Source organism: Ranitomeya variabilis, chromosome 4 (genome assembly GCF_051348905.1).
Source record: "Ranitomeya variabilis isolate aRanVar5 chromosome 4, aRanVar5.hap1, whole genome shotgun sequence".
NCBI lineage: Eukaryota > Metazoa > Chordata > Amphibia > Anura > Dendrobatidae > Ranitomeya > Ranitomeya variabilis.
The window spans coordinates 110,189,528-110,215,031 of NC_135235.1; the positions used below are offsets into that span (position 1 = coordinate 110,189,528).

At 43.1% G+C, this 25,504-nt stretch overlaps 1 protein-coding gene across 4 annotated transcripts in view; it reads left to right on the forward strand.

Moving 5' to 3' along the window:
• The window catches only part of P4HA1 (prolyl 4-hydroxylase subunit alpha 1), a 90,224-nt gene that overhangs the window by 43,697 nt on the left and 21,023 nt on the right, over nucleotides 1–25,504 (forward strand). For 2 of the 4 annotated variants that reach the window (XM_077259118.1, XM_077259120.1), the window contains exons 4-9: nucleotides 1,166–1,317; nucleotides 3,030–3,167; nucleotides 5,314–5,553; nucleotides 8,693–8,880; nucleotides 9,993–10,169; nucleotides 13,293–13,363. In XM_077259118.1, coding sequence (XP_077115233.1) covers nucleotides 1,166–1,317; nucleotides 3,030–3,167; nucleotides 5,314–5,553; nucleotides 8,693–8,880; nucleotides 9,993–10,169; nucleotides 13,293–13,363 — 966 coding nt within the window. Of the gene's footprint in view, nucleotides 1–1,165; nucleotides 1,318–3,029; nucleotides 3,168–5,313; nucleotides 5,554–8,692; nucleotides 8,881–9,992; nucleotides 10,170–13,292; nucleotides 13,364–13,894; nucleotides 13,966–25,504 lie in introns of all 4 variants that reach the window. The other 2 variants (XM_077259119.1, XM_077259121.1) reach the window with 1 other exon arrangement.

Sequence of the window (25,504 nt, forward strand, 5' to 3'; positions counted from 1 at the left end):
TACATCATGCATGCACCTGGCAGTGTGCACGGACCTTCTGGGATGGGGTTTGTACATCATGCATGCACCTGGCAGTGTGCACGGACCTTCTGGGATGGGGTTTGTACATCATGCATGCACCTGGCAGTGTGCACGGACCTTCTGGGATGGGGTTTGTACATCATGCTCGCACCTGGCAGTGTGCACGGACCTTCTGGGATGGGGTTTGTACATCATGCATGCACCTGGCAGTGTGCACGGACCTTCTGGGATGGGGTTTGTACATCATGCACGCACCTGGCAGTGTGCACGGACCTTCTGGGATGGGGTTTGTACATCATGCATGCACCTGGCCGTGTGCACGGACCTTCTGGGATGGTGTTTGTACATCATGCATGCACCTGGCAGTGTGCACGGACCTTCTGGGATGGGGTTTGTACATCATGCATGCACCTGGCCGTGTGCACGGACCTTCTGGGATGGGGTTTGTACATCATGCATGCACCTGGCCGTGTGCACGGACCTTCTGGGATGGGGTTTGTACATCATGCATGCACCTGGCAGTGTGCACGGACCTTCTGGGATGGGGTTTGTACATCATGCATGCACCTGGCAGTGTGCACGGACCTTCTGGGATGGGGTTTGTACATCATGCATGCACCTGGCAGTGTGCACGGACCTTCTGGGATGGGGTTTGTACATCATGCTCGCACCTGGCAGTGTGCACGGACCTTCTGGGATGGGGTTTGTACATCATGCATGCACCTGGCAGTGTGCACGGACCTTCTGGGATGGGGTTTGTACATCATGCACGCACCTGGCAGTGTGCACGGACCTTCTGGGATGGGGTTTGTACATCATGCATGCACCTGGCAGTGTGCACGGACCTTCTGGGATGGGGTTTGTACATCATGCATGCACCTGGCAGTGTGCACGGACCTTCTGGGATGGGGTTTGTACATCATGCATGCACCTGGCAGTGTGCACGGACCTTCTGGGATGGGGTTTGTACAACATGCACGCACCTGGCAGTGTGCACGGACCTTCTGGGATGGGGTTCGCTGCACACTTTATCTGTTTTTTAGCACTTAAGCTAATGAAATGTCCTCTCTGGTAATAACTCTCTGATTCTGCTGCAGTTGCTAGGTTGTAAAATCACTTTTTATTTATTTATTTTTTTTCCAAGATGGGCAGAAAAATTTGATTCGCTGTCAGAAGCTGCTACAAAGGACCCAGAGGGCTTCTTGGGTCACCCAGTCAATGCTTTCAAATTAATGAAGAGGCTCAATACCGAGTGGCTGGAACTGGAGAATCTTGTGCTGACGGATATGTCAGATGGTGAGAACCTGACCAGCTACAAAATGACATGGATGATCTGTAATCTGAATTCACAAGGCATACCGTATATACTTGAGTATAAGCCGACCCGAGTATAAGCCGACCCCCCTAATTTTGCCACAAAAAACTGGGAAAACTTATTGACTCGAGTATAAGCCTAGGGTGGAAAATGCAGCAGCTACCGGTGAATTTCAAAAATAAAAATAGATGCTCCATACCGTTCATTATGGCCCCATAGCTGTGCCATATAGTGCTCTGCACCGTTCATTATTGCCCCATAGCTGTACCATAGAAAGCTGTGCCATATAGTGCTCTGCACCGTTCATTATTGCCCCATAGCTGTGCCATATAGTGCTCTGCACCGTTCATTATTGCCCCATAGCTGTGCCATATAGTGCTCTGCACCGTTCATTATTGCCCCATAGCTGTGCCATATAGTGCTCTGCACCGTTCAGAATTGCCCCATAGCTGTGCCATATAGTGCTCTACACCGTTCATTATTGCCCCATAGCTGTGCCATATAGTGCTCTGCACCGTTCATAATTGCCCCATAGCTGTGCCATATAGTGCTCTGCACCGTTCATTATTGCCCCATAGCTGTGCCATATAGTGCTCTGCACCGTTCATAATTGCCCCATAGCTGTGCCATATAGTGCTCTGCACCGTTCAGAATTGCCCCATAGCTGTGCCATAGAAAGCTGTGCCATTGCTGCTGCTGCAATAAAAATAATAAAACACATACTCCCCTCTCTTGCTTGCAGCTCCTCAGCGTCCCGTCCCGGCTTCTCTCCGCACTGACTGATCAGGCAGAGGGCGGCGCGCACACTATATGCGTCATCGCGCCCTCTGACCTGCACAGTCAGTGCGGAGAGAGAGAGACGCCGGGAAGATGGAGCGGCGCCCGGCATGTGGAACGCGGACAGGTGAATATGTAATACTTACCGGCGTCCCGCTCCTTCCCCCGGACAGCTGGTCTTCGTGCCGCAGCCTCTTCCTCTGTCAGCGGTCACTGTTACCGCTGATTAGAGAAATGAATAGGTGGCTCTGCCCCTATGGGAGTGGAGTCCATATTAATTTCTCTAATGAGCGGTTCCACGTGACCGCTGACAGAGGAAGAGCTGCGGCACCCGGAGACCGTGGGACGGGCAGGGGGAGCGCCAGGAGCGCCGGAAGCAGGTAAGTATGCCTCAGCGCCCTCTCCCCCTCACCCGCCGACCGTGACTCGAGTATAAGCCGAGAGGGGCACTTTCAGCCCAAAAATTTGGGCTGAAAATGTCGGCTTATACTCGAGTATATACGGTAGATTATATAGTTTACATTGGGTTCTGTTTAATGGATGTCTTTGGTACTGATTAAACATTAATTGAATAAATACATGTCCCTTTTTGTTTTGAACTAGTGATGAGCGAGTATACTTGTTGCTCGGGTGGTCTCCTAGTATTTGTGACTGCTCGGAGATTGTTTTCCTTTCCGCAGCTGCATGATTTGCGGCTACTAGCCAGCTTGATTACATGTGGGGATTCCCTAGCAACAAGGCCACACCCACATTTACAGCTGCTAGCCAGCCTGAGTACATCATGCAGCTGCATCAACAAAAACTAAATCTCCGAGCACTCACAAATACTCGGAGACCACCCGAGCGTGCTCAGGAAAGCCCAAGCAACGAGTATACTCGCTCATCACTATTTTTAACCTATTATTTTTCCGGCAAGGATTCATTTCCAACTTGACAATCCAGCGTCAGTACTTTCCTAACGATGAGGATCAGACTGGAGCGGCCAAGGCTTTGATTCGCTTACAGGACACTTATAACCTGGATACAGAAACCATTTCCAGAGGAAACTTGCCAGGTAATGTGACGGCTACATTATACTAGGTTTGGTTTTAAATGACCTTGAATTGCAGCCTGTCAAGAGCTTTTATGTCATAATTTCATGACAACAATTAGATTTTCCACCATTAATAAAAAATAGCTTAAAGGGCATTTTCACACAAAGTTAATTGTAATCAATAGATCTTTGAATAATAATAAGTTCCACAATTGGATGTGTTTAAATAAAATGTCCCTGTTCTGAGATAATCTTATAAATGTGCCCCTGCTGTGTACTGTGTGATGGCTGTGTCTGACCGTACAGGAACTTGGCCTGATCATACCACAGCTCCTGGGGAGGAGAGGACAAAAGAGTATACAGACAGGACAACATGGGTTCTCAGCTGATTTATTTCTTTCAGATAAAACATTGCTTAAAAAACAGACAGTAAAATGTTTTGCCTCCCAAAAGGAAATGTTTGTGCTGTCCTGTCTGTATACTTTCTTTTGCTTGCCCCCTGCCCAGGAGCTGTGGTATGATCAGACCATGTTCCTGTACGGGCAGACACAGCCATTACACAGTACACAGAAGGGGAACATTTATAAGATTATCTCAGCACAGGAACATTTTTAATGAACACATCCAATTTTGGAACTTATTATTTCAAGATCTATTAATTAAAATGTACTTTGTTCATTATATAACTCCTTCATAACTGGGCCATTTTTCGTTTTTTGCATTTTGTTTTTCGCTCCCCTTCTTCCAAGAGCCATAACTTTATTTTTCCGGCAATATGGCCATGTGAGGGCTTTTTCTTTGTGGGATGAGATATACTTTTGATACTTACCATATCGTGTACTTGAAAACAGGAAAATTCCAAGTGTGGTGAAATTGCAAAACAAGTGCAATTCCACAAATGTGTTTTTGTATTTTTTTTATTTTTTGCTAGGTTCACCAAATGCTACACCCAATCTGCCATTATGATTCTCCAGGTCATTACGAGTTAGTAGATACCAAACATGTATAGGTTGTTTATTTAAATGGTGAAGAAAAAAAAATCCAAAGTTTGTTAATTTTTTTTTTTTTGTCATTTTCCATGACCCGTAACGTTTCCATTTTTCGTGATCTGGGCCCAGGTGAAGGCTTATTTTTTGCATGCCGAGCTGATGTTTTTAATTATACGATTTTGTTGTGGATACGATCTTTTCATCACCCGTTATTGCATTTTTAATTCAATGTTGCGGTGACCAAAAAAAAAGTAATTCTGGCTTTTTTTTTTTTTTCTTGCTACGCAGTTTACCGATTGGATTCATTCTTTTTATAGCTTGATAGATTGATAATTTTTTTTTTTTTTATGTATATAATTTCTTGTTTACTTTTTGCATGCTTCAATAGTCTCCATGGGAGACTAGAAGCTGCAGTTGTCCTATCTCCTCTGTTACACACAGGCAATGATCAGATCGCCTGTGTGTAGCAGAAATGCTCACTTGCTATAAGTGCCAACCACTGGGTGGCGCTTATGGCAATGACAACCATAGGGGTCTCCTGCAGACCCCGAGTTATCATGCCAACTTATTGGCAACCTGTGGTTATGTGACACGGGAGATGGGTGGGATTAGTGACTCCCTTCTGGCACACTCACATTAAATGCTGCTGTCAGAGATCCACTCGCGGCTGTTAGTGGCATATGTCAGCTTTTCAAAACAGCTGACATGTGCCAGGAAAGATGTGGGCACAGGGCTGGAGCCCACATCAAAGGGAGGGATACGACATGTGCTGTACATGTACAGTGCATGTCGTGAAGGGGTTAAGTTCACCCATTCTCTGCATTACTCTCCACCCGGGCACAACAATCATTTGCTTTAATGATGTCTTTAATTAGCAGTGCTGAACTGACACCCATGAAGCACATGGGGGGGCTATGCCAGTCACGTGGCCCTCCGCCCTCAGTGCTCTTGCAGACTCATTTACATAAAAATTTAACATTGATTTTTCTCTGTACTGCATAATCCATTTCCAGCCTGTAAGGGGTATTTTCAGAATGCCCTTTTGATATCCTATCCAACAATATAATTAGGTCGGTAACCCTAAATCTCTTGACATATTCCCTTTTTTAAAGTAATGAAGAAGAACCCTATAAAATAAAGAATTCATGTTATAAAGGTCTCTAACCTGTTGGTCCTAGGTGTAAACAACAAAGCAACGCTGACAGCTGAAGACTGCTATGAGTTGGGGAAAATTGCATATACGGAGGCGGACTATTACCACACAGAGCTGTGGATGGAGCAAGCTCTGCGGCAGCTGGATGCAGGAGAGACCTCCACTATTGATAAGGTCCTGGTTCTAGATTACCTCAGCTATGCTGTATACCAGCAGGGAGACTTGGAAAAGGCCTTAGCATTAACCAGAAGGTTGCTGGAGCTAGGTAAGCCTCAATAACTGTTCACGGTGTCCTTAACGGATACAACTAATATATCCATATACTTTTTTTGGGGGGGGAGTTTGTGGGGGGAAGGGGGTGGTACATGTACTGCTGCAGGGAGGGCGTTATAGGTATTCCCATCTCCAAGATCCTATCCCAATATGTAGTAGGTGTAATAATATTGGAATATACCTCCAATTATAAATGTAGTATAGTTTTTCTGATTCACTTTCCTCATGTGCAGGGATTGCAGGACCTTAGGTATCCATGGTTATAACGACTAATCCAGTGACAGTTAGCTTGTTGCTATAGGATGTAACCATGGATACCTAGTTGTTGTTGATGATATTTATTATCTACTACATATTGGGATAGGATCTTGGAGATGGGGAACACCCCTTTAAATTTATGTTTCCGGTACAGCAGCAGTCCCCAGGATCAGCACCTAGGGGAAAGCATTTTTAGCCCTGGGTATCTGCAGTATTGCGAAACTGCTCCTTTAAATATAACCCCAAAATATATAAATATTTCAGTGCAATTTATTTATTTATTTTTTAAAGCCGTACAAACCTAGTGAGCTCTGAGGATAAACTGATAAGCCTATAACTAGTTCATCCTATTTACCATGAACCCTGCTCAGATCCCGCAGCTTCTTATAATAACTCATCCTGCCTGTGGGGAAACGCTGCTCCATTGCGGGAATATGAGCTGTCACCGTTAATTACAAGCTGGTCACGTTCATGGTGAAGTTATGTCGCCAGACATTCATGTTGTTCTGCTAATAAATGAGCGCAAATCTATTAATTTAACAAATTTAAGGGGCTTGTTTTTTTTTTGTGTTCATATTATGTATTCATAGATCCACTTTTTGTTGGAGCAAGACTTGTAATTTTAGGCATGTAAAATTGTGGTAGAAAACTTGTGGTTTCCAGCGCCGGTACGATTAAAATGTCAAAATTGCTCAGGAAGCTACTTGCTGCATTAGATCTCCAAGTAAAACCTCTGATTTCAATTAACGTCTATTCTTGTAATTCTGATTAACTCTTTACAAATTGCGCCCTCCCAACTAGAACTCGAATGTGTGTCCCAATTCTGCGAGTGGCTGTCCTGTGCTGTTGCCTTACAGTTTCTATTCAGAAGTTCAGAGGTACATTGATAATTGACAGTCAGCATTGTAGCTGCTATAGGGGCTGTCCGATAACAACAAAGTGAGTGGTGCATCCATAGAAGAACTATAAAAGTGAAAGCTATCCTATGCCAAAACAAAGTCTGTTAGAAGTCTGGAGAAGCTGACTGATTACTCTGGAATTTGTCAGTGATCATGTCTAGTAATGTATATACCTGCTATATGTAACGATATATATTATAGTTGCAACCATTGACTCTCATAGTGTATTAGATTATGGTATACTATACAACCTTAAAAAGGGTTTTATGTTAATAGAAAAAAAGTAAAAAAAAATTTTTTAATAGTTTGTGGTATCATCAGTATTGGATCAGATAGATATGGAAAATGGCAGTGTGAGCAGCCTCTTCTTACCTCGACACCCCTGATATCTCCAGTATTAGATCAGCTATACAGGGTGGACAGCAGTGTGAGCAGCCTCTTCTTACATCAGCACCCCTGATATCTCCAGTATTAGATCAGCCATACAGGGTGGACAGCAGTGTGAGCAGCCTCTTCTTATCTCAGCACCCCTGATATCTCCAGTATTAGATCAGCTATACAGAGTGGACAGCAGTGTGAGCAGCCTCTCCTTATCTCAGCACCCCTGATATCTCCAGTATTAGATCAGCCATACAGGGTGGACAGCAGTGTGAGCAGCCTCTTCTTACCTCGACACCCCTGGTATCTCCAGTATTACATGGTGTCACCAACCGACACGGTTAACGTCCGGCGGGCGACACAACAAATACAACAACGGATGGAATAGGGAGAGAAGGCCCTCACCAAGGGGGACAAGAGATGGAGTACCTCCTGAGCGCCAACCTGTACCTGTCCCTAAGCTCCCCTAAAGCCATAAGCGGGACCCCCTGCTCAATTCCCCCCCCCCCCCGCTGCCACATTTCTAGTCCGATTGTCACCTCACTACTCCCCAGGCTAGTGCCCTGGCTGGCAAGGACGCTAGCCTCACCACTTATGATGGTGAACAACACAGGGAGAGGGACAACTACAAAACAGACAAAAAAAGAGGAAGTACGTAACACTGTCCCTGCTGTACAGCACCACACAGCTGAGGATACGGCACCCGGACCATGAACTCCAAGAACACAGCAGAGGCACCACTGACAAGAGAGCTTTTTACTCCAGCCTTGGTCTACATAGAAAACTCTATCACAGACTGTCAGCTGATGGGTCATATGACTTTTTAAAGGATAGTGGAAGTGGTCACCACCCACATCAGCTGACCTAGCAACAAAATGGCTGCCAGCAAGGAAAACACATTAACCCTTGCTGGCCCGAAAAGGAAAAAAGCTAAATTTAAATTATAGCGGAACCAGAGCTGCCACGAACCTGAAAACGAATTGGCACAGGGTGGATGGCAGTGTGAGCAGCCTATTCTTACCTTAGCATTCCTGGTATCTCTAGTATTCGATCAGATATATGTAGAAGAGACTGCTCACACGCCTGTCCCCCATGCTGAGGTAAGAAGAAGTAAAAAGCTGCCGCTGTGATCTGGAGATACATTATACATGTTATATACTGTAGGTTATCGCAGATCATGACAGAGGACTTTCTGCGGTACATACTGCCAGGCGCCTGTTCTAAGGACACTCTAGGTTTGTCAGCGTAACAAGACGGCAGACATTAATGCTATAGTGATTACCTCCCCAGACAAACTTTGTATTGCTTGCTAATTATAGGCATTTAGGAAGTAATGTATGATAGTTATGTTAGGGGGGGTGTCCCGTGCTCCCTCCCCAGAGAAACCCTTTTAAATAAGATAAGACTTGTGCCACAGTGTCCTGCTTTGGCTTATGTATAGTTGTGAATGTGTGAACATAACTCAATATTTCTCGTCATGTTGGTTGTCATATATTTTCCAGAAACTGCTGTGAGACATTGTTGAATCTGGCACTTCATGTAGTTGTACACTGCAGGTTTGTGGCTCAGTAACGGATCCCGCTCTCTTCATTCTAGATCCTGAACATCAAAGAGGAAATGGAAATCTAAAATATTTTGAATATATCATGACAAAAGAGGACAATAAATCAAGCACCACTGATTCTGACCCTGTAGTGCCAAAAACAAAGAAAGGTCGCCCCAAGGATCATTTACCGGAGAGGCAGAAGTATGAGATGTTGTGCCGTGGAGAGGGGCTTAAAATGGTAAGTGCTCTATATATGGGGTACACTTGGGTATGTATTAGGGTGCCAAGGAAATGCATGGTAAAAATTAAGTAGCAAGTTTTTGAAGGTCTTGCCTCCTAATTTTGTTCCTTTTTGGTCATAGATATTTCATAATTTTCTTTTTTTAAGATTAGTTATCATTACTGTTTGCTCAATGGCGCATCATATTGCAGTTTTAAATGTTTGTTTAGTATTTATCTTCATGCATATCCCGCGTTATGTATGGTATGTTATGCCGTTTAGCGATCAGATTAATTGATTTTATATTTTGATAGATCGGGCGTTTCTGATCGCGGCGATACCAAATGTGTTTGTTTGTTTTTTTTAACCCTTTAATTTTCAATAGTGCGAAAGGGGGGTGATTTGAACTTTTAGCTTTCTTATAAATAGTATATCCAGTTAAAGATATGATGACAAACTGGTTATTGTGTGTACAATATTGTGGAAAATGAGAAACATGGAATAATTCACACGCCTTGAGCAAATGGTAAATCTAAACTTAATGTCAACATAGTTTACATGGTGAATCCTTATGCCAAAAGGAACAAATTTGAGGGGTAAGACTTACCAATTTACAAAGTTCATTTTTCCTTGGCACCCTAATATGTATTGTATATGTGTAGCGTCTTATTTTCCTTGCACGCCTTTTTGTGTGAATTAGATCACATAAGGGTACCGTCACACAGTGCCATTTTCATCGCTACGACGGCACGATTCGTGACGTTGCAGCGTCGTATAAGTATCGCTCCAGCGTCGTATACTGCGGTCACACGTTGCAATACACGGCGCTGGAGCGATAATTTCATGACGTATTTGCGATGTAGAAGCCGTTGGTTACTGTGCGCACATCGTATACAACCTGTGTCACACAATGCAATCATGCCGCCACAGCGGGACACTAGACGACGAAAGAAAGTTTCAAACGATCTGCTACGACGTACGATTCTCAGCGGGGATCCGGATCGCAGTAGCGTGTCAGACACAGCGATATCGTAAATGCATCGCTGGAACGTCACGAATCGTGCCGTTGTAGCGATCAAAATTGCACTGTGTGACGGTACCCTTATCCTCATTTTATCTCCCTTCCCCAGACTCCCCGCCGACAGAAGAAGCTGTTCTGCCGCTACGACAATGGAAATAAGAGTCCCGTCTTCATTCTGTCTCCTACAAAGCTAGAAGATGAATGGGACAAACCTCACATTGTGCGATACCACGATATCATCTCAGATCTGGAGATTGAGAAAGTGAAACAGCTTGCCAAACCCCGAGTGAGTCCTCGTTGCTTCTCTCTGAACCACTTTCTACTTCACTGTGGTATTTGCTTGTAGGCATCTGTTGCACCTTTGTGCTTCTTCAACTAGCACCAAAATTTAGTTTTGGGTTTTGTTTTTTTCATAGAAATTAATTCTATTAAGTCAGCAACATGGCAACTTCACCCGCAGGTGACATGGAGGCTGTAATGGTCTCCATTTTTGTGACACTCACTTGTTTGTGAAATTACTTTTTGCAGATTTGCACCAAAGGCGTTTTTTTTTTTTTTGTTTTTTTTATATTACTGGATGGTACAGGGAACGCATAATTATACTTCTTATAACCCTTTAGATACTGCAAGAGTCTGTTCACACACTGGCGCTTGTTTGACCACTGCACTATTTTTCTCACCCCAGTCGCGCTATCATTGTGGCTTTTCTTCTCCCATTCACATCAGTGTAGGAGAATGGGAAGTGGAAAACGGCAGTGTGGCAGCCATTACCTCATCCAATTACCAGTGTGTGACCATATCCTTAACCTAGATTTCAGGTGCTCATTATTTGAATTGGGAAACTAATTTGTGGTATTTGACCTATTAGTTGCTATAAATGCCTGTCTTGCTATTAAGGGAACCTGAGGCTATAGCCATGCTGCCTGAGCCACGAGCAGTATGACTCAGAGCCAGGTATGGCTTTCTGTGAAATGCTTTGGCGTTTCAGAGAGAAAACCTAGTTTGAAAAGTTGGCCGGGGACCATAGGTATAGATGAGACTGGTCCAGCACAAGCCCTGGGAGACTCTCCCCACACCATTCAGTTGACTGACTGCTCTCTCCCTATGTATACACGTGGGAGCGACCTGTCAATCATCTGGAGCGTGCTGGGAGAAGTCCGGTCTCTCCCTGTCGTCTCCTGCGGTGTGTACTGAAGTGTGGTGTGTACTGAAGTGTGGTGTGTACTGAAGTGTGGTGTGTACTGAAGTGTGGTGTGTACTGAAGTGTGGTGTGTACTGAAGTGTGGTGTGTACTGAAGTGTGGTGTGTACTGAAGTGTGGTGTGTACTGAAGTGTGGTGTGTACTGAAGTGTGGTGTGTACTGAAGTGTGGTGTGTACTGAAGTGTGGTGTGTAGTGTTGAGCGATACCGTCCGATACTTGAAAGTATCGGTATCGGAAAGTATCGGCCGATACCGGCAAAGTATCGGATCCAATCCGACACCGATACCCGATACCAATACAAGTCAATGGGACTCAAGTATCGGACGGTATCCCTGATGGTTCCCAGGGTCTGAAGGAGAGGAAACTCTCCTTCAGGCCCTGGGATCCATATTAATGTGTAAAAGAAAGAATTAAAATAAAAAATATTGCTATACTCACGTCTCCGACGCAGCCTGGACCTCACCGAGGGAAGCGGCAGCGTTCTTTGTTTAAAATTCGCGCTTTTCTTTCCTTACGTGAAGTCCCGGCTTGTGATTGGTCGCATGCCGCCCATGTGGCGGCGACGCAACCAATCACAGCAAGCCGTGACGTAATTTCAGGTCATTCAGTATTTTAAAATTACGCTCCGGCTTTGTGATTGGTTGCGTCGCAGTCACATGGGCGACGCAACCAATCACAGCAAGCCGTGATGTAATTTCAGGTCCTTAAGGATTTTAAAATTACGTCCCGGCTTGTGATTGGTTGCGGCGCGGTCAACCAATCACAAGCCGGGAGGCTGGACACGCGCGCATTTTAAAATGCGCGCGTGTCCAGCCTCCTGGCTTGTGATTGGTTGACCGCGCCGCAACCAATCACAAGCCGGGACGTCACGGGAGGCTGGACACGCGCACATTTTAAAATGCGCGCGTGTCCAGCCTCCCGGCTTGTGATTGGTTGACCGCGCCGCAACCAATCACAAGCCGGGACTTCACGGGAGGCTGGACACGCGCCCATTTTAAAATGCGCGCGTGTCCAGCCTCCCGGCTTGTGATTGGTTGACCGCGCCGCAACCAATCACAAGCCGGGACGTAATTTTAAAATCCTTAAGGACCTGAAATTACGTCACGGCTTGCTGTGATTGGTTGCGTCGCCCATGTGACTGCGACGCAACCAATCACAAAGCCGGAGCGTAATTTTAAAATACTGAATGACCTGAAATTACGTCACGGCTTGCTGTGATTGGTTGCGTCGCCGCCACATGGGCGGCATGCGACCAATCACAAGCCGGGACTTCACGTAAGGAAAGAAAAGCGCGAATTTTAAACAAAGAACGCTGCCGCTTCCCTCGGTAAGGTGCAGGCTGCGTCGGAGAGGTGAGTATAGCAATATTTTTTATTTTAATTCTCTCTTTTACACATTTTTACATTAATGTTGTTTCGATCCCGATACCACAAAAGTATCGGATCTCGGTATCGGAATTCCGATACCCGCAAGTATCGGCTGATACCCGATACTTGCGGTATCGGAATGCTCAACACTAGTGGTGTGTACTGAAGTGTGGTGTGTACTGAAGTGTGGTGTGTACTGAAGTGTGGTGTGTACTGAAGTGTGGTGTGTACTGAAGTGTGGTGTGTACTGAAGTGTGGTGTGTACTGAAGTGTGGTGTGTACTGAAGTGTGGTGTGTACTGAAGTGCGGTGTGTACTGAAGTGCGGTGTGTACTGAAGTGCGGTGTGTACTGAAGTGCGGTGTGTACTGAAGTGCGGTGTTGGTCCAGAGAAGAACATGTAGCTGTAATAGCGCAGACGGGCTCTGATTCATGCTGCTCGTGGTTCAGGCAGAATGCATCGAACAGGTTCCCTTTAAATAAGGAGCTTTGGTCATGATTTTTACATCTCCCATTTTTGGTGATTGTGGAAACCTTTTGCTATTCTGATGTGGGGTTTCAAACTCATTATAAACTGGTCACCAGGCCATTTCAGTCTGTAGTCTCCAAAATGTCTGGTGGTTCTGGTCCCTCACAGAAGACTCATTCGCTGAGTAGTGAGTGGTTAATGGTATTTCATCTCACAAGGGTCAATGGCAAAAATACAAGCCTTATTGGAGATATAAAATGTGGGACATTAACGTTTTCTGCGCTTACAACATGACTTGCATCCAAAGGGCTTCTGATTGGTTGGGTGAATTGTAGTTTGTTTTTACAACTCTTGTGATTGGTTGGCTTCACAGTTGAGGCGAGCCACCATCTCCAACCCTATCACAGGAGTCCTGGAGACTGCTCACTACAGAATTAGTAAAAGGTAAGTCCTAAGTGTTTCATATCCCTATGTGCAATCCATTTCTTGGGCTTAGGTGCTTTTTTTCTGTGCAAAGGAACTGAAGTATCAGGATTACTTTCCAGATAGATCAGTTTGATCTTCCGTCACAGCTGGTGCAGAGTTATCCAGCCTTTTAGTTGGAATCACTTCTGTCCTGGTGACATGCTACTACATTGTTAATTATTAGAAGGCTTTCATCATGCAGCCTGCTATATGGTTATCCTAAACAAATCCACAGTAACTCTTATTAAAAATTAAGGAAAAATAATCTTCAGATACTAAAAGGATTGGTCTACAACTCTGCACCACGAAGTGATCATTTCCGGTGTCTCTGATTAAAAAGCGAAAGGACATGTAATTGCAGACTGAATCATTGCTGCTGGATAGTATTACTGTATTGATAAGAGTGGCTGCCTAGTGAAGACTGAATTCACCCAGACCAATCAGAACCCCTAGCACGGCACGTATCATGCCTGCTCCCAAATTAAACCATAGTCCTTTCTCTTTTTGTAGCTGAGACGGGCTACAGTGCATGACCCTCTGACAGGACAGTTGACCACTGCACAATACAGAGTTTCTAAGAGGTAAGGGAAAGCCCTGTGGGCATGTACATTGGATTCTTGGGGGAGAACAGATATCCAAACTCTTTTGACATCATGTTAAAAAAAAAAAAAAAAAAGGAACATTTCTTCTTTAATCAAGGAACTGGTGAATTTAAATAGGTTGTCTGGGCCTTTTTTTTTTTTTTTTTTTTTTTTTTTTTTAAATTCTTCCCTAGAAGGCTAAGAAATTATAGGCAATTAGTTACTAATTACTTGCCTGTTTGGCCAGTCATCGAACTCTGCCAACTTCAGGGCTGCCTCAGACTTCATTTGACCTCGCGTCAACAGAGCAGCTCTTCCTCTTCTTTTTTTATTCTGTCAACCGTGCGTCGCTGCCGATGTCATGCTGATTGACATTTGGGTCACTGCAGGTAGGTATCTGGCTGTCCGTCGACAGAAGATCAGGAGCTGCACAGTTGTCTGTGACAGCTGAGTCGCCAGAGATCAGCGCTGGGCAGAACAGGCAGGTAGTTAGCAACTACCTGCCTGCAAGTTCTTGGCCCTATTGGGTAAATAAATGAAGTCTTGGATAACCCCTTTAAGCATTGCTTCCATTTATCAACTTTAAAAACCTTCAGGCACGCATTTCGCTTCATAAAATTTTCAATGTAGAATTATGCAAATTGCCTTTTCACAGAGAAAGAGGACTTGAACTCTATGGCGCCACCTGTTGGAAGTAGCGATCCTACAAGTCACAATCAACACTTTAACGAGTCTTGCAATATGATTTAGGATAAAAGCCAATGCTGTTACATTTCCCAGAGGAGCATTGCATGGCGAATAAGCCTCCTCACCTTGACATGCTGGAGCTGGTATGTCACTCCACAAGTAGAAATGTTACCACTTGGACCCTAATCTAGAACTAAACACCTAGTACTTTTATATTGTTTAGTAGTTTCATTCACTTGTGGCCTAAACAAGACCTTAACAAGACCTTCAAGTAGGAACAAATCTGAATTCCTACAGCTATTTACTTTTTCTCTATTGTCATCTACAGGAGAAAATAATAGAAATGTCTTATCCAAATCAAGAATTACAACTGTTTTTTTCTTTTGGGGGAACTTGCCAGTAAATAATGTCATGTAATTACAGCAGCCTTGCCACAAAGTCTGCCAGTGTTCAGGAATTTCCTGACACTAGTGGGGAGGAGTGGGAAGTGTAATGTGAGCTAGATGGCATGTAGAAGCCATGACAGTGCCCGGGCTGCAGGTCCGTTACATCTGTAATGACTGACCGTGATAACCTCTTCCGGTTAGTACGGTACATTAGGAAGAAAGAGCGGTCTAGAGGACGAACATCTGAGCATGGACAGGGAAGACTTCACAAAGTTTCTACGAGGATCTAAGAGCACTGACACTTTAGTTTTGCACTGGCGGTACACTTTAGTTCCTGTAGCCTAGTTATCGAATACTCATTTCTGGGCCACTGTGTTGGTAACAGTTTGTCCAAGAGCCTGTATGTCTGCATGTTCATTCTCTTATGAGTACTAACCATAAAATATCGCTACCCTCCTATGTCTAGCTAAATATTCTGTCGCTGACGCACAACTTGGGACTTCATTATTTATTTTATAAAACTTGAACTAACAACTCTTTCTGCTATTACTTTTTTTTTTCTAATATGTAATATTAAATTACCTTAATGTTTTATTTAAATAGTCTACATTATAGAGGTGAAAATAAGTATTTGATACACTGCTGACTTTTTGCAAGTTCTCCCACCTACAAAGAATGGAGAGGTCTGTAACTTGTTTTTATTGTAGGTACACTTCAGCTGTGAGTGACAGAATCTCAAAATAAAAACCAGAAAATCACATTGTCTGATTTTTACATACGGTAATTTAAATTGCATAAAATAAGTAGTTGCTCACCTACCAACTAGCAAGAATTCTGGCTCTCACAGACCCGTTAGTTTTTCTTTAAGAAGCCCTCTTACTCTGCACTCATTACCTTTATTAATTGCGCCTTGTTGCCTGTATAAGACACCTGTCCACAGAGTCACACCCAACCTCTCCACCATGGCCAAGACCAAAGATCTATCTAAGGACAAAATTGTAGACCTGCGCATGGCTGGGATGGGCTACATACAGGAGAATAGGCAAGCAGCTTGGTGAAAAGGCAACAACTGTTGACACAATATCATTATAAAATGGAATAAACACAAGATGACTGTCAATCTTCCTCAGTCTGGGACTCCATGCAAGATCTCGCCTTGTGGGATAAGGATGATTCTGAGAAAGGTCAGGAACCAGCCCAGAACTACGCGGGAGGACCTGGTCAATGATCTAAAGAGAGCTGGGACCACAGTCTCAAACATTGCTGTTATTAACGCACTATGCCGTCATGGATTAAAATCCTGCAGGGCACGTAAGGTCTCTCTGCTCGCACCAGCACATGTCCAGGCCCGTTTGAAGTTTCACCAATGACTATCTGGATGATCCAGAGGAGGCATGGGAGGTGGTCATGTGGTCAGATGAGACAAAAATAGATGAATAATGAGTAGGGTGCACTAAAATATGATAGTGAGACAGATAAATATCAAGGTGCTACAACTTGTATGGGTAACAAGATGCAAGCCAAAAGAGAAAAATGCAAATTCAAATATGACGTGGACACCTGGTAAAATGTATAGCAACTTTTTTTTTTAAACACCAGGGGACATACAGCAAAGAAATTAAAACAATCTAAAAAAAATGTGCATAAGTAAACCATGATTTATCCAACACTGCAGAGCACAATTGGAACAAGGCAACAATAGGGGCAGTGAGTCGGGGTAAATACATGAAACATCAATGTGATATGTGCATGAACAAGGTAGGGTTTGCCCATATAATACTTATATAGAAGGATGTTGTGTATGCTCGTAAAGATACAGACATGCAAGAAGATGTGACACACATTCCAGCCAGAGGGAAGTCAAATGGGCATGCAGCGAGTGCTGGACCGCCTGGAAGAAATAACCTGGGAAGTATGAGGACATGGGCCCAGAGATGATGTAAAGTATTTGTGACCCTCTAATCATAGCATGAAAATACAGCGTGCCCGATGAATGTGATTCATCCTAATGGTACTTAGATTGTTGTTTGGCACTTTCTCCATGTGATGTTCAAAGACCCATAAAATAAGCAAGAGAAGAGGGTGCATGGTATAAATGCCAAAGGAGGAAAAAAGGGAAAATTACATAAGCAGGAATGCAAAGATATGAAGGATACTCACTGCCAGGCCAACAGAAGACTTTGTTCATGTGAACACCAAACTGATATGCTCCAAGTGAAATGACAGAGCCATGGTGGATTGTTACCCTGAGAAACGGGTGTGGGAAGGAGCCCCAAGTGTAGCGCTGTACACAACTGCTTTGTCAGGGGAAATATGTCACTAGATGCAAGTGAAGATATACAACCTAAAGCAAAATGAGATGAGCATTTCCCAGTGTGTTACATCCAGTCAGTGATGAGAATAAGGTGGGTGTCCGGCACATGCATCGGAGACGGAAGGCATAAGTACATCACATCCAAGAATGGCCACTCTCCTTAGTGCTTATGGCAGAGGGTGAGCGAGCATGGTATACCCTGCGCATGCGCAGTACAACGGGAAAGAAAGGAAGCCCTGTGGTATAGTGATAGAAAAAATCATTGGGGCAAAGGAGAGCCTGACTATGATAGGTTGCTATAGACAATTGTTAAGTACGATGGCAATATAATGGTTTAAAAAAAAAAAAAAAAAAATTATGATATTGCTTCTGATGCTGAGCTATGAACAGTCTGGAGGTCCAGCAATGATAGTATGGACTCCGTAAAGCTAGGGTATGACAAAGTGAGGAATCCAGCAATATGATTATGGATCCCAGTCAAGCCAAGGCTGTGTAATGGTATGTTCAACGTGACCAGCAGATACGGTATATATAGATGATGTCCGCTAATTGAATGTAATGACTTTGGAAACCAAGGCTAGTATATTGGATTGAGCACGGTGTAAAGCAAAGAATATTTAATATGAAGATACATTTACAGGGGATACCTATGACATTTAATCCGTAATGGGGTCAAGGTATGAATTAATCACACCCCTATAGCCCAGATACCGAATAACATTCAATAAATGGCAAAGACCTGAACTAGCGCAAGAACGATAGGATGTAACAGATACCATGCATCCTTTTGAGTCCCTGTAATGAGACAGGAGAAAGGGAGTCACAACATGGGGGCAGAATAAACTAAATCTATAAATGGGGTCCATAGTTTGTTCCTCAAATTGGGTCATATGTCCTATAAAGAAACTATTAAGACTTTAGAGAAGCCAAATATATTTAATAATTCGGGAACAAACACAAGACTGCCCTTTACAGTAATGCACACTGCACCCTCGGGTCCCAAGGCCCCAGGGACAGAAATCTTAGAACAGTAAATGGACAAAAGGCGAGAGTTTTTGAATCTGAATTAGATACACACTGGTAAAGTTCGTCTAAGCAAGACCGTATATAGATGTAAAGAACATATTCCAGGTCTAGGATAGTGTGTTAGTGTTCCGCGGATGCTTGGCTAATGTTAAATGATTACAGAAGATGGTAGTCCATTGAAAGCTTCCAGAGCAAGATTGAGGGAGTCCATCCAGAATGAAGAGACATAAAGAAGTAGAGGTGCTAGAAGGATGTAGGTGAAGAGGGTCAATATAGGGTCAATGGAACTTATAGGTATAAACTTCTTGTCATGTTTGGAGGAAGAGGGATGAGCACATTCCCAAGAACTCTGTCCCATCCGTGAAGCACGGTGGGAGAAACCTCATACTTTAGGGGTGCTTTTCTGCAAAGGGGACAGGATGACTGCACGGTATGGAAGGGATGATGGATGGGATCATATATCGTGACATTTTGGCCAATTTCCTTCCCTCGGTAAGCGCATTGAAGATGGGTCGTGGCTGGGTCATCCAGCTTGACAATGACCTGAAGCACACAGCCAGGGCAACTAAAAAGTGGCTCCATAAGAAACATTTTAATGTCCTTTGCAAACAAAGGTTTCCGTACCAAATATTAAGTTTTGTTTTTCTATTGAATCAAAAATACTTTTCATGCAGTAAAAAAAGAAAATGAATCATGTTAAAATCATACAATTTTTTTTTTTAATATATAAAGATTCTCATTTGTAGTGTACCTACGATAAAAACTTAGACCTTTCCACTCTTTTGTAGGTGGCAAAGTTGCAAAATCATCATTGTATCAAATACTTATTTTCCCCACTGTATATGTAATTAGATCTTGTAAAGCACCAGGTCTTCCTAAGACCTGTCAGGTAGTATTAGGAATTCCTAATACTACCTGACAAATTATTTTATGGCCCTAGACTAAGGTAAATGGCTTTAGTTTGTATATTTATCTTGGACTGAGTTAATATAGACATAGAGCTAAATTTATGTCCTTAGTATTCGGTTCTAGATATGAGGGTTTTTTTGGGGTTCATATTGCTGGTATATGAAGTGCATTGCCAAAGATTGTCTGGCAGTTAAAGGGAACCTGTCACTCCGTTTTTTCGGTATGAGATAAAAATACTGTTAAATAGGGCCTGAGCTGAGCATTACAATAGTGTAGTTTGTGGACCCCGATTCCCCACCTATGCTGCCGAAATACGTTACCGAAGTAGTCGTTTTCGCCTGTCAATCAGGCTGGTCAGGTCAAAAGGGTGTGGTGTCCTCCCCCAGATCTTGCGTAGTTTTCCGTTGGTGGCGTAGTGGTGTGCGCATGTCCAAGGTCCAGATTCCTCTGCCAGGGGATTTCAAAGAGCGCGGTGTCCGTTATTGCATTGGTGATCGGTGGGCGCGGCCATCTTCCTTTGGCCGCGCGTGCGCAGAAGCGGCGCTGTGCTGGCCGCGACGCTCTGCTGGCCGCGGCTTCAGGAAAATGGCCGCCGCGATATCCATCTGCGCACGCGCGGCATCCCGCGGCCATTTTCCTGAAGCCGCGGCCAGCAGAGCGTCGCGGCCAGAACAGCGCCGCTTCTGCGCACGCGCGGCCAAAGGAAGATGGCCGCGCCCACCGATCACCAATGCAATAACGGACACCGCGCTCTTTGAAATCCCCTGGCAGAGGAATCTGGACCTTGGACATGCGCACACCACTACGCCACCAACGGAAAACTACGCAAGATCTGGGGGAGGACACCACACCCTTTTGACCTGACCAGCCTGATTGACAGGCGAAAACGACTACTTCGGTAACGTATTTCGGCAGCATAGGTGGGGAATCGGGGTACACAAACTACACTATTGTAATGCTCAGCTCAGGCCCTATTTAACAGTATTTTTATCTCATACCGAAAAAACGGGGTGACAGGTGCCCTTTAATAAAGGTGTCTGATTAAGGCTAAGTTCACATTAGCGTATTTGTGCACAGCGTGTCATCTGCATGCTCAAACGCATGCCAAAACACATTTAAATGCATGCTTTCGCTGCGGTTTTTATTCGCATCAGCTTACGCATGGCTCAAAAAACCCGCTGCGTGTGCATGCATTTGCGTTCCTATAGACAGTAATGCGTTGTTTATACGCACTCATCCGCATTCGTATGCCTGCGCATATTTGATGCCTCAAAAAATGCAACATGTTGCGTTCACCGGACACTGCAAAACGACGTACGGGGACGCATCCGCATACAGACTGATGCCAACACATGTCCCTGCTTACACAGTGTTAAAGATGGATATGCAAAATGCATGCGGACAGTACGCAGGCCTACGCTGCACAAAAAAACTCTAATGTGAAACCGGCCTAAGCTATGCACAACAAGACACGGATCAGATGGGATTATTGTTTATGTGCAAGGATAAGTGGTGCCAAATATATCTGGCAACCACATGTCAATCAATGTTTTATTAAAATAAATTGTATATTTGAAGTTTCGTGTAGAGGGAAAGGGAGCTGTAGGTTGACCATATACATGCATATGCAACCAATGGAATTCCTCACAAAAAAATGATCACTTCATATATAAACCACAAAAACCAATAGCGATAGTGAAGGAACAAATGATCAATAATAATATAATATAACAAATTTATTTAGATATTTATAATGAACAATCAATATAATTTCGTACAGAAGTAAAATCACAATGATACATCGTGAACAACACCACAAAACCAACATGTACCACATTCAATAATTGAATATATCAGGAATTGTATCAGTAATATCTATATAGCCTCTACCTCCCAACTAAGCTGCATGGGCGATGAAACGCACGTCGAGGTGCATGTCCACAGACTACATACCCTGCAACTGTGGCTACAGGTAATTTGATTCCCCTATGGCTGTTATGCGCTTTTATTGTGCCATTCCTACTATGGTATTTGTGGTATATTCCATAGGTGTCTTGACTATTACACTATTGTAATCCATCCTTTACCTGTGCTATATTGCAATTCAGCTTGATGGAGATCAGGATCTAGATATATCCTTACTATATATCTCCATTATAGATATAGTGACATTACTGTTTATACAATTCCTGATATGTTAAATTATTGAATGTTTTATAGTTTGTTCTGTTTCTCATTGTGATTTTACTTCTGTGAAACTTTTTCATATGGAAACAAACTTAAAGGGGTTGTCCAACGAACAAAGTACACTTTAATTGATCTTAGAATAAAATATTATAGTATAAAATGTCATGTAAGAGCAGCAAAAAAGTACATGGTCTAAATTAAATATGTAATAAAAAATAAAAAAAACTTTCTGTATGATGAAAACAAGAGACCCCAAACATAGTTAGATATCCTCCATGGTACCCTACGCATACACTGTATGGCTGACCCCGACACAGTATAATACTCCAACTGTAACCCCACACAGCCCTCCATACGGTATAATTGGAACAAAAAGTGCTCCAAACAGTATAATGAGCCCCGCCTAGTCCTCCATACAACATAATGGGTCCCACATAGTCCTCCATACAGTATAACGGGGCCTTGGATTGCCTTCCATACAGTATAATGGCCCCTGTAGTGTTCCTTACAGTATAATGGTCCCCAAATAGTCCTCCATACAGTATAATGGGGCCCTGTATTGCCGCACATAGGGTGTCATACAGTATAATGTCCTTATATAGTGCTGTATATAGTATAAAGGGCCCCACCCTAGTGCTCCATACAGTGTAATGGCCTCATAATGCCTCATACAGTATAATGGTCCCACATAGTGCTCCATACTGTATAATGGGCCCCGCATACTGCTATATACAGTATAATGCAGGGCTGTGGAGTCTGTAGGCCATACCTGCGACGCCTCAATTTCCCTGACCCCCGACTCCCCAGCACTGGTCACTACTGAGCAAGTGCAGCACAGATGTATCTAAACTAAAAGCCGAGATCCTTGGATCAGGAACAGAACAGATATTTGTAGGACCCTTCATAACTTTGTCAAATTCTTATGAAAAAATTGTACAGCACGTCCTGCACTGAACTACTGTACCAAATTTATTACTGTAGATACTTTAGGAATCAGAGTTGGTCCATTTGATGCAGACTCCACCAAAATGGACTCCACAGCTTTGGTATAATGGCCCCATATAGTGCTCCATACAGTATAATAGCCCCACATTAAAAAAAAAACAAAAAAAAAAAAAACCCTCTCCCAGTTCCCTCCACTGCTCCGGTCTCTTCATGGTGTCTTCAGATCCTCTGTACAGCGGGCGTGTTGTAATGATGTTATGACACTAACTGTTCTGAGATGTCAGACACAGAGGGGGAAAGATGGGAGAGTCCGTTTCAACTGTATCTGTGTCCAGAATGCCGACATAGCCGTGCGTGGGGACCCGTTGTCCATCGGGCCAAATATACTTACTCTGCAGGCCAGAGTTTGACATGTGCCTTAGACCATCTATTGACAAATGTACCACTAAGGCTACTTTCACACATCAGGTTTTCGTCAGGCTCAATCCGGCTAATTTTCAAAAAAACGGAAACGGCGAATGTTGCCGTCGGATCCGTTTTTTTCCCATAGACTTGTATTAGTGCCGGATTGCGCCTAATGACCTAGGGTTTCGTCCGGTTTTCGCCAGATCCGGCGCTTCCGGCTGTTTGCTAGAATGGAAGTCTATGGGAGCCGAAAGGTGCCGGATCCGGAAAATGACGGATTCCGGCACCAGATTCCAGTTTTCTAAACTGAGCATGCTACAACATTTTTTTTGTCCAATAATCTAGATATGCTAGCCGGATCCGTTGCATCAGTTTTTCTAACATTTGCCGGATTGTGCCTGATGCAAAAAACCTGATGTGTGAACGTAGCCTGTGTGAAAGCAAAACTGTAGATATTACAACAGCTCTAGAGATAAATGGATGGAACCATAAGGAAGTATAAACCTATCTCAGACGTGCTTTGTCATAAATAGGAATATTTATACTAAGATGCAAATGGGGTATGGGTGGTAATAGAAGAAGCCGAAAAAAAACTAAACTAATAGCAATGCCACAAAAGAGGACTAAAATCCTCCCAAAATTCAACAAAAAAAACAGCAGAAAAAAGGCAGTACCGCTTACCTGCCCAGGTCTCTGAACAAATGCACTACAGGATACAGCAAGCCCATATAGCAAGTGTTGGCAACACAGGTGCAAAATACTAAATAGACAGCCACTCGCCACATACCCATTCATGGAGGGGGTGACTGCTTAGTATACATTTGCACAATAAAGGCCTGTATAGGACGCTGTTCACATTTTTCGGCTGTTTTTTTTTTTTTTTTTTTTTTTTTTTTAATCAAAGAAGCCGAGCAAAAAAAGCATCTATGCAACTTTGTCAGGGGTCGTCAAGGGAGCGCGCCATTAGGACCATGTAACATTGATTACATTTCGTTTCCATATTTTATAAACTTGTGAGAACATCTTGCTTGACATTCTCCAGAGCCTCCTGCCATGTATGATGTAATGGCCAACATTAGGCAGGCATTGCTCTGAAATGTGTGCTTTATGGTACAGAGTAATCTTCATCTGCATGTAGCTTCTTACAGAGGTTTTTTATTTCAATTTTTTTTTTTTTAAACATTCCTGACCACAGCCAAGTCTGTGAATGACAAATACAGCCTTGTTTGTAAGTTACTGTGCCTTCTGCAGTTACGTGGCAATTCATGATGGCGTCTGTCCAATATCCACCAAGCTTATTCTTAATGAGCCAGGGCAGCCTGTGATGTGTCATGTACAGAATACACAACTGCTGGCACTTGAGGAATTCTCCCTTTCCAGAAGGGTCACTGTAATTTTATGACTGTACAAAAGGATATTTTTACCTTGGCCCATTCTGTAACCTCGTTCTATGCAGAAAAACAGGGAAGAAGTCGGGAGGAGGTCTCTGGTTTGGCTGGTGTAAGGACACAGGTATATTGGTTCTATATACATGGCAGTTAAGTGATCCAGAATTAATGAGTTATTTCAGTTCCAGCAAATAAAAATAATACATTTGTAAAATACAAATTATACTACTTTCGACTATTCTGTTCTTTCTGTATCAGTTTCTCATAGTATTCTTGATCTCGCCTTGGATTAATTCAAGAACACCTTTTACTTTTCACTTTTATTCTTTATCCATTAGAAAAGAAAAATCTGGCCCTATAATGGAGGCACGGGCAGCTCCTTATAGCCCTAATGATCCCCGGACCTGTGTGTATGTCCCATCTGGGACCAGCCTATGTCCTGGTACCCCCACTTTGGTTTGGTGGGATGATTTACATAAGCCCTGCACCTTTTTGCCCTGGGATGCAGTTTGTCAGGATAATGTGTGAAAATTGTAGACAGTTGATCAGTATAAAACAAACTCCTATATAGAAAAGAAATACCAGAAATAATGACCTTATATAGTCAATGAATATAACTACAAAATATAACCCTCAAAAAATATTCATCAGACCAAAATTTTTCTTTTCAAACATTTTTATTAACTTTTCAAACAGTTATATAGAAGGATGGGAAGTGTGGGGAAAGGAGAGGAAAGACAAGGCAGGGTATCATAAAAGAAAACATAGAGAATTCAAACTATTTACATAGATATTTAGTCTAAGAATAACCATATATAAACATTAGTAATTATAACAAGCGTAATGTAATACATTTTCAGCTTTATTTATTTTGTAACAAGTCTAAAAGACTAACGAGTCCAGAGGTCAAATTATTTCTACAATGCAAGATATTTAGCGTTCCACAAATCCCATTTTATATGGTATTTATGGAGGAAGTTGTTGTTCAAAGCGAACCTTTTTTCAATGGAGCTGTGGAGTTGAATTGTATTAATAATATCCGAAAATTTTGGTGTTTGGAATTTTTCCACCACAATGCAATTGAGTTTTTAATTACCAGGAAGATATGAATAATTATATATTTAATTGAAGGGTCAACACTCTCGAGTCCTATCGAGAAGAGCGCCATTTGTGGCGTAACTATGAGTTTGATATGTGTAAGAGAATTAATCTGTAGTATAGCATCTTTCCAGAGTTTCTTTATTTTTGGGCATGTCCAGAAAATGTGATATAAGTTAGCAGGTGATCCACAT